Source organism: Salmo salar, chromosome ssa29 (genome assembly GCF_905237065.1).
Source record: "Salmo salar chromosome ssa29, Ssal_v3.1, whole genome shotgun sequence".
NCBI classification, from domain to species: Eukaryota; Metazoa; Chordata; class Actinopteri; order Salmoniformes; family Salmonidae; genus Salmo; species Salmo salar.
The window spans coordinates 22,985,349-22,995,474 of NC_059470.1; the positions used below are offsets into that span (position 1 = coordinate 22,985,349).

The following is a 10,126-nucleotide window of genomic DNA, read 5'->3' on the forward strand; positions in this document are numbered from 1 at the left end:
GTGTGAAGCGCCTGGTTTACTGTGGTACCATGTGCCAGGAGTGCCGGACTCAAAGAGGGAAACCCTCGCACCACCCAAATGAATGGGAAGAATTCTGCAGAGGGTCTTGTTGTCTAGGTTGTCAAAATAGCATTGGAAGTTGCTAGAGTGTAACGAAGCCTAAAAAAAAAACTGCAAAGTTTGCACTGCAGCCAGGCCTGTACCACACATCTCATCAACACTTTGAGGTGAAAACTGGCATTTATGAAGCATAGGGTGGGCCCCATCTGATCCAAACCCAGAATGTGTGAATTAATGGTATGCGTGTGCTTTTTTGCAGCACTCCATGAACAACAAAGGTTTGAAGTCAAGTGAATTCATGAGGTAGGCTACAGCAATGTGATAAAACAGAGAATCATTATATTGTTCAGTGTGATAAATAATGTAGTCATAGAAATAGACACATTTAAGTAGCCTATAATGTCATGATAAAAAGGTGGCAAAAGTGTACTTTCTACTCCAGAGGACACCAATGTGAACATGTACCCTGGTGTGATATTGCAACCACTTAAAACAGAACAGGAATCCCATCGGTGTTTACAAGAGCTGTTGATAACACAGTAATTTTCCACTTTCACTTCACAGTTAGGAGCAGATTGCCAGTGTTTACACCGCCCGCCTGGGTTGAGTGGGGCATAGGGTCAACAGCATAGGCTGTAGTTCTGTGGCTCTTTATTCTAATATAGCCTACGGCACAACTGATGAGATGGCAAACGGAATGTCAAAACAACATACCTCAGTTTTTTCGATTTGTTTTCCTTCTTGTTGAGCACTCCAGGAACGCAGTTTGTGAGCTCCGTCCAATCTGCATGTAACCCGCAACTCCAGCCAGTGGAGAACCTCGAAAACAGCCAGGTTTCCTTTCTGTTGGGACGGTAGCATGTACACTTTTTCTGCCCTGGTCTGCAATCACAGGGGACTTCTAGTCTAACATTTTGCACCAGATGCCTGCCAAAAGTGGTTCCGCCAGTTTTCTGTATGTGAAGAAACACTATCACGTCTTCACCCTTGATCTCGAAATCAACGGTGCGTTCCAAGTCTCTGACAGGGAAGTAGTACTTTTTTACATAATGGGGATCCGGAGTAGGGAAAATATCCATATTGTCCTCGGCGAGGTACCCCTGTGGAGACCCGAAGTTCATCACCCCAGGAGCCACGTACTGATATAAAATCATCATGAAGAAGACGGATCCGACGACGATCAACAAAAATTTGCTGGTCCTCTCAACCATGTTCCCTCCAGTGCCGTTCATTTGTTACCATCTCCCAGATAACCGAAATGGGGGTACTTGGTACCTGAGCGTTGCGCTCTTCGTTTGTCCCTCCATAGACAGTGGGGTTTTAGCTCGTCAGAGGACCACGGAGCAATAAGAGAGCAGGCTTGGATACATTGTATCTCTCCCGCTTTCACAGAGCAACCTCAATCCGAGTTGGCAAAAATCCAAAGCTGCGGATCAGAAGCAATTTTGAACCCTGCTACGCCGACAGTCACAGCACTCTCAGCTCCTGAAGAAGAACTGTTCGCTTCTTACCAAAGTAAGCAGCATTCGAATCGTCTTCCCCCTCTACACTGTTGTTCGGTCGTCATTAGTTACCACAGCCACAAAGTCCTAAATCCCGCCCATTTCTACAATTTATCTTCTTAAAATCTGATTTTCAAATCTTAACCTAACCCCAATCCTAACTTTAAACACACTGCTAACTTTATGCCTAACCTCAAATTAAGACCAACATTTTTTTTAAATAATATAACCAATTATCACTTTGTGGCTGTGGTAACCAGTGAAAACCCGGTTGTTCTGTTGCTCTAGGACCAGCATGCACAGCGACACCCACTTCTCAACACACATTTACGTTCATCTCACACACGCAAGAAAATAAAACCTACCTATAGGCCTACACGTGTAATTTGTTTGCAATACAACGCCCACAGTGGAATTCCTTGTCTCTAAAACCATATTAAATTACTATTATAAACTGAATTAACAACATATTCTATAGCATATATGGTATCTACAATGTGTTTTATAATTAGTGTCTAATTTATCCTAAGGAATGAATACAATGAGTGTGATTACATCCACACAATAATACGATGTGAATAGTAATAGTTCGATTTAAACGTTTACATGCTTTGCAAGAAGAATGATTGCCCTAATAATCCTGTTTGCATCGACACATCTCAAATCAGGCCACTTGATGCAGAAAATTGCCAATCAGAATAAACGTGCCACAGCAACCATGTTATTTTTGTGATGCCTATTTGGTGCGGAGTTCAGACATTTATGGTTTGTATGTGAAAACTATTTCTTAAATGCATACTTTCAGTTTCTCCGAACTAATTTCACTCGCGCAAAAGAAGGAAACTCGCGCTGTTCGTGCGCAGATTAAATGTATCGCTCTAACTCTGATTAAGGTGTTTACATGTCCTAATAATTCAAAAGATTGCTCAGAAAACCAGGTGTTTTAAGAAGCGTATTCGATTATGAGTTTACACGGATTAAGATAAGAAGAGTAAGGTGTTTACATGACTAATGCCATACTCGGACTACTGCCATAATCAGTTTATTAATATCAAATTATTAGTGTTCATGTGAACGTACTCAATGAAAGGCACTGTGACAAAATATGTAATTATCATCATCAAACAACAAGCATTTGTAGGTCTAATGTCAGTGAAACACTTCACAGTGAAAAACAGTGGTATCATGCACCACAACATTTTGAGGGTGCATTTATGGCCAAATCCCCGGATTTGCATAATTTCAGTGTATTGTATAATTGTATCCCAAAAATTGTCCCCTCAGTTTCAACGGGCATGGTGAAATTTGTTTTAACAAGGTATAATGTTTACCTCGATACACTGCAATAATCTCTCTGAAATTACAGTATCAGGCAACAAAAATGTAACCAAAATGAGAGTAATGATTATCAATACAGTAGGAGAATGTTAACCAGAAGATCAAACCTGTAGAAAACCTTGGAAACTTCAGGTATGTAAAAGGTAGGTGTTTTACATGGCATCAGTAGGGGGCGATACTTCTTTTACCTCGACACACAAAACAGTGTGCTATATTACTCCCAGGGCTATGTATAGGGTTGCACAATTCCTGGAATGTTCAATAAATTCCCTGGTTTTCCTGAAATCCTGGTTGGATTATTCCCGGAGTCAGGAGTGACTAAGCATTAAATCCGCAATCCTCCGAACAGTATTTCGGGTAAACCAAGTAATTTATTGAAAGTTCCAGGAATTTTAACACCATTTAAATAGTCCTTGCCGTCATAATCATGCAGTTCCTATGTATCAAGAATGTAACACATCCATAGATTGTCCAGAATAGGCCTATAGTATTCTTACTTCTTCTAATTCAAATGCAAATTGCTACACATTCTTGATGTGATACGGATTACATTGGTTAAATGTACTCTACTTATGATTATGGTATGGGCATGTAGCTTATCATAGAGAAGAAATATACACACTTTTGGCCCAGATATATTGATACCTGTACCTTACCCTGGTGGTTTGTGTTTAGGCTACACCACTTGAAATGGCTATACATCACACACTAAAGCTGCAACTGTTTGTATTTTTTAAATATTCAAAAGCTCCAATAAGTCGCTAGTGGTCATCCAATGTGATGCAACAGGCTGCTGAGTGGCGCAGCGGTCTAAGGCACTGCATCTCAGTGCTAGAGGCGTCACTATAGACCCTGGTTCGATTGTATCACAACCGGCCGTGATTGGGAGTCCCATAGGGCAGCGCACAATTGGCCCAGCGTTGTCCGGGTTTGGCCTGGGTAAGCCATCATTGTAAATAAGAATTTGTTCTTAACTGACTTGCCTGGATAGTTCTTAACTGACTTGCCTAGTTAAATAAATGTTAAATAAAACAGCTACCTCATTTGCAACTGTGACCTGGCCAAGATAAAGCAAAGCAGTTCGACACATACAACAACACAGAGTTACACATGAAATAAACAAACATACAGTCAATAATACAGTTTAAGAAAATCTATATACAGCATGTGCAAATGAGGTAGGATAAGAGAGGTAAGGCAATAAATAGGCCGTGGTGCCGAAGTAATTACAATATAGCAATTAAACACTGGAATGATAGAATGTGCAGAAGATGAATGTGCAAGTAGAGATACTGGGGTGCAAAGGAGCCAGATAAATAAATAAATACAGTATGGGGATGAGGTAGATTGGATGGGCTATTTACAAATGAGCTATGTACAGGTGCAGTGATCTGTGAGCTGCTCTGACAGCTGGTGCTTAAAGCTAGTGAGGGAGGTAAGAGTCTCCAGCTTCAGAGATTTTTGCAGTTTGTTCCAGTCATTGGCAGCAGAGAACTGGAAGGAGAGGCGGCCAAAGGAAGAATTGGCTTTGGGGGTGACCAGTGAGATATACCTGCTGGAGCGCGTGCTTCAGGTGGGTGCTGCTATGGTGACCAGTGAGCTGAGATAAGGCGGGGCTTTACCTAGCAGAGACTTGTAGATGACCTGGAGCCAGTGGGTTTGGCGACGAGTATAAAGCGAGGGCCAGCCAACGAGAGCATACAGGTCGCAGTGGTGGGTAGTATATGGGGCTTTGGTGACAAAACGGATGGTACTGTGATAGACTGCATCCAATTTGCTGAGTAGAGTGTTGGAGGCTATTTTGCAAATGACATCGCCGAAGTCGAAGATCAGTAGGATGGTCAGTTTTACGAGGGTATGTTTGGCAGCATGAGTGAAGGATGCTTTGTTGTGAATTAGGAAGCCGATTCTAGATTTAATTTTGGATTGGACATGTTTAATGTGAGTCTGGAAGGAAAGTTTACAATCTAACCAGACACCTAGGTATTTGTAGTTGTCCACATATTCACAAGTCAGAACCGTCCAGAGTTGTGATGCTGGACGGGCGGGCAGGTGCGGGCAGCGATCGGTTGAAGAGCATGCATTTAGTTTTACTAGCATTTAAGAGCAGTTGGAGGCCACGGAAGGAGAGTTGTATGGCATTGAAGCTCATTTCGAGGTTATTTAACACAGTGTCAAAAGAAGGGCCAGAGGTATACAGAATGGTAGCTGACATTATTAACGTCAGCTACCTTTCTGGCTGACAACGTAAATATAACATGTATAACTTTTTTAGTATCGGTTCTGACGACATTGTTGCTCAAATTGAATCGGGTTATCTTCAATCTTGTATGTAACTGTTATGCATGTCTTTGTCCTGTCGTGTCCCTTGTATATATCGTTTTACATCTTTTTCTTCGCATATCTTTTACAAATATTTTCCTAAACCTCAACTTCTAAATTCTCTACTGCCACCCGCCTCACCCAATGTGGCGTGGATCTGGTTTTTTTTCTGAAGTATTTCTATTTACTTCGGATCTGGAATCCCTTAAATGAAGCTAGCCAGGCACGGAACCCCGCCGATCCTCTACGACTGGAATACCGACATAATCTGCCCGAGGAGTCCAACAGGCCCCTCAGGCGCGACATCCGCTGAAGGCCCATTCTGCTAACCGCGGCCTGCTAGCTACCTAGAGCTACTTGGAACCCTACTAATCCACGACTGGTTTATCGACGTCACCGCACGAAGAGGCAAAAACAGACTTACCTCCATCACGATGTCCCCCAAAGGCCCTTCTGCTAACTTGCTAGCCCCGGTCTGCTAACTGCTAGCTTGCTTGCCCCGGTCTGCTAACTGCTAGCTTGCTTGCCCCGGTCTGCTAACTGCTAGCTTGCGTGCCCCGGTCTGTTAACTGCTTGCTTGCTAACCCGGTCTGCTAACTGCTAGCTTGCTAGCCCCGGTCTGCTAACTGCTAGCTTGTTTAGCCCCGGTCTGCTAACTGCTAGCTTGTTTAGCCCCGGCCTGCTAACTGCTAGCTTGTTTAGCCCCGGCCTACTAACTGCTAGCTTGTTAGCCCCGGCCTGCTAACTGTCTGAATCGCCATGTCCCCAGCCAGCCCAACCACTCACTGGACCCATATGTTCACTTGGCTATGCATGCCTCTCTCTAATATCAATATGCCTCGTCCATTACTGTCCTGGTTAGTGATTACTGTCTAATTTCACTGTAGAGCCTCTAGCCCTGCTCAATATGCCTTAACCAACCATGTTGTTCCACCTCCTACATATGCGATGACATCACCTGGTTTAAACGTCTCTAGAGACTATATCTCTCTCATCATTACTCAATGCCTAGGTTTACCTTCAATGTACTCACATCCTACCTTACCTTTGTCTGTACACTATGCCTTGAATCTATCGTGCCAAGAAACCTGCTCCTTTTACTCTCTGTTCCGAACATGCTAGATGGCCAGTTCGTATAGCCTTTAGCTGTACCCTTATCCTACTTCTCCTCGGTTCCTCTGGTGATGTAGAGGCTAATCCAGGTCCTGCCGTGCCGAGGTCCACTCCCACTCCCCAGGTGCTCTCATTTGTTGACTTCTGTAACTGTAAAATCCTTGGCTTCATGCATGTCAACATTAGAAGCCTACTCCCTAAGTTTGTTTTACTCACTGCTTTAGCACACTCTACCAACCCGGATGTCTTAGCTGTGTCTGAATCCTGGCTTAGGAAAACCACCCAAATCCCTGAAATCTCCATCCCTAACTATAACATTTTCCGCCAAGATAGAACTGCCAAAGGGGGCGGTGTTGCAATCTACTGCAAAGATAGCCTGCAGAGTTCTGTATTACTATCCAAGTCTACCCAAACAATTCGAGATTCTACTCCTAAAAATTCACCTTTCCCGGAAACAAGTCTCTCACTGTTGCCACTTGCTATGGACCACCCTCTCCCCCCAGCTGTGCCCTCGACACCATATGTGAATTGATTGCCCCATCTATCTTCTGAGCTAGTGCTACTAGGTGACCTAAACTGGGACATGCTTAACACCCCGGCCATCCCACAATCTAAACTTGATGCCCTCAATCTCACACAAATTATCAATGAACCTACCAGGTACAACCACAAATCCATAAACACGGGCACCCTCATAGATATCATCCTAACTAACTCACCCTCCAAATACACCTCTGCTGTTTTCAATCAAGATCTCAGCGATCACTGCCTCATTGCCTGCATCCGTAATGGGTCTGCGACCAAACGACCACCCCTCATCACTGTCAAACGCTCCCTAAAACACTTCTGCGAGCAGGCCTTTCTAATCGAGCTGGCCGGGGTGTCCTGGAATGACATTGACCTCATCCCGTCAGTAGATGATGCCTGGTTATTCTTTAAAAGTGCCTTCCTCACCATCATAAATAAGTATGCCCCATTCAAAAAATGTAGAACTAGGAATAGATATAGTCCTTGGTTCACTCCAGACCTGTCTGCCCTTGACCAGCACAAAAACATCCTGTGGCGTTCTGCATTAGCATCGAATAGCCCCCGTGATATGCAACTTTTTAGGGAAGTTAGGAACAAATATACACCGGCAGTTAGGAAAGCTAAGGCTAGCTTTTTCAAACAGAAATTTGCATCCTGTAGTACAAACTGGGACATCGTTCTGGGACACTGTAAAATCCATGGAGAATAAGAGCACCTCCTCCCAGCTGCCCACTGCTCTGAGGCTAGGAAACACTGTTACCACCGATAAATCCACTATAATTGAGAATTTCAATAAGCATTTCTCTACGGCTGGCCATGCTTTCCACCTGGCTACCCCTACACTGGTCAACTGCACGGCACCCTCACAGCAACCCGCCCAAGCCCCCACCATTTCTCCTTCACCCAAATCCAGATAGCTGATGTTCTGAATGAGCTGCAAAATCTGGACCCCTACAAATCAGCCTGGCTAGACAATCTGGACCCTCTCTTTCTAAAATTATCTGCTGAAATTGTTGCATCCCCTATCACTAGCCTGTTCAACCTCTCTTTCGTATCGTCTGAGATTCCCAAAGATTGGAAAGCTGCTGCAGTCATCCCCCTCTTCAAAGGGGGTGACACTCTAGACCCAAACTGCTACAGACCTATATCTATCCTACCCTGTCTTTCTAAGGTCTTCGAAAGCCAAGTTAACAAACAGATTACCGACCATTTCGAATCCCACTGTACCTTCTCCGCTATGCAATCCGTTTTCAGAGCTGGTCATGGGTGCACCTCAGCCACGCTCAAGGTCCTAAACGTCATCATAACCGCCATCGATAAGAGACAATACTGTGCAGCCGTATTCATCGACCTGGCCAAGGCTTTCGACTCTGTCAATCACCACAGACTCGATGGCCTTGGTTTCTCAAATGATTGCCTCGCCTGGTTTACCAACTACTTCTCTGATAGAGTTCAGTGTGTCAAATCGGAGGGCCTGTTGTCCGGACCTCTGGCAGTGTCTATGGGGGTGCCACAGGGTTCAATTCTCGGGCCGACTCTCTTCTCTCTGTACATCAATGATGTCGCTCTTGTTGCTGGTGATTCTCTGATCCACCTCTACGCAGACGACACCATTCTGTATACTTCTGGCCCCTCTTTGGACACTGTGTTAACTAACCTCCAGACGATCTTCAATGCCATACAACTCTCCTTCCATGGCCCCCAACTGCTCTTAAATGCAAGTAAAACTAAATGCATGCTATTCAATTGATCACTGCCCGCACCTGCCCGCCCGTCCAGCATCACTACTCTGGACGGCTCTGACTTAGAATACGTGGACAACTACAAATACCTAGGTGTCTGGTTAGACTGTAAACTCTCCTTCCAGACTCACATTAAGCATCTCCAATCCAACCGATCCTTGACTTTGGCGATGTCATCTATTAAATAGCCTCCAACACTCTACTCAACAAATTGGATGCAGTCTATCACAGTACCATCCGTTTTGTCACCAAAGCCCCATATACTACCCACCACTGCGACATGTACGCTCTTGTTGGTTGGCCCTCGCTTCATACTCGTTGCCAAACCCACTGGCTACAGGTCATCTACAAGTCTCTGCTAGGTAAAGCCCTGCCTTATTTCAGCTCACTGGTCACCATAGCAGCACCCACTCGTAGCACACACTTGTCAGGGAAATTGCAAGATTATGTTATAATGCTTGTATTGCATTATAATGGTTGTGTTATTCGATAGAATCGAGTATTCTGTTAACTATTGTGTGTGTGTGTTCTACTGAGGATGGGCCTCTATGAGAACACTGACAGAGGAGATTTACGATGTCTTTGGGTGATAAAACCTAAAGATCATTCCAGAGAACATGAGTTAATGTTTCTGTTCTGTTTAGATCTTTAAATCTAGTTCTAAAAGTGTGCAAGCCTTCATTGAAAACAGAGAGAGACAGTCCCAATTTGTAAGTCGCTCTGGATAAGAGCGTCTGCTAAATGACGTAAATGTAAATGTATACCGTACCAGGGAGAGATGGTTCCAGTTTGGAGTAGGAGGACCAGACACTGGTCTGTACTATGAAAACTGTTGACACAGCAGTTGCTGTCTGCTATGTATTATAGATATCTTTCATACAAATCTTAACCTTGTGACCATTTTATGTATCTGTTGTTCGTCATGTAGGTTGAAAGGGGTGTATCTTGGCTATAAAAGACCTTTGTACTTTTGTTTTAACACTCTCAACGGTTCATTAGAAAGTGGTGAATCGTTGACAAGTCAATGCTATTGCAAAGCTCTTATTATTAAAGATTTAGTTTAAGTATAACTCTGACTTGTGTGATAAGTTTGTCTCTCCTTATTTGATAGTAAAGAAATTAACCACCACATGCTCCAGCAGGTATATCTCACTAGTCACCCCCAAAGCCAATTCCTCCTTTGGTCGCCTCTCCTTCCAGTTCTCTGCTGCCAATGACTGGAACGAACTGCAAAAATCACTGAAGCTGGAGACTCATATCTCCCTCACTAGCTTTAAGCACCAGCTGTCAGAGCAGCTCACAGATCACTGCACCTGAACATAGCCCATCTGTAAACAGCCCATCTATCTACCTCATCCCCATACTGTATTTATTTATTTATCTTGCTCCTTTGCACCTCAGTATCTCTACTTGCACATTCATCTTCTACACATCTATCATTCCCGTGTTTAATTGCTATATTGTAATTACTTCGCCACCATGGCCTATTTATTGCCTTAACTCCCTTATCTTACCTCATTT

The 10,126-nt window shown here is 43.8% G+C and overlaps 1 protein-coding gene across 1 annotated transcript in view; it reads right to left on the minus strand.

Annotated features, from left to right (window-relative positions):
• Positions 1-1,630, minus strand: part of LOC106590359 (heparan-sulfate 6-O-sulfotransferase 1-B) — a 96,750-nt gene extending 95,120 nt beyond the window's left edge. The window contains exon 1 of the mRNA XM_014181297.2: positions 775-1,630. Within this exon, the coding sequence (XP_014036772.1) occupies positions 775-1,292 (518 nt within the window). The 5' untranslated portion in view covers positions 1,293-1,630. The remainder of the gene's footprint in view (positions 1-774) is intronic.
• Positions 1,631-10,126: the final 8,496 nt, after the last annotated feature.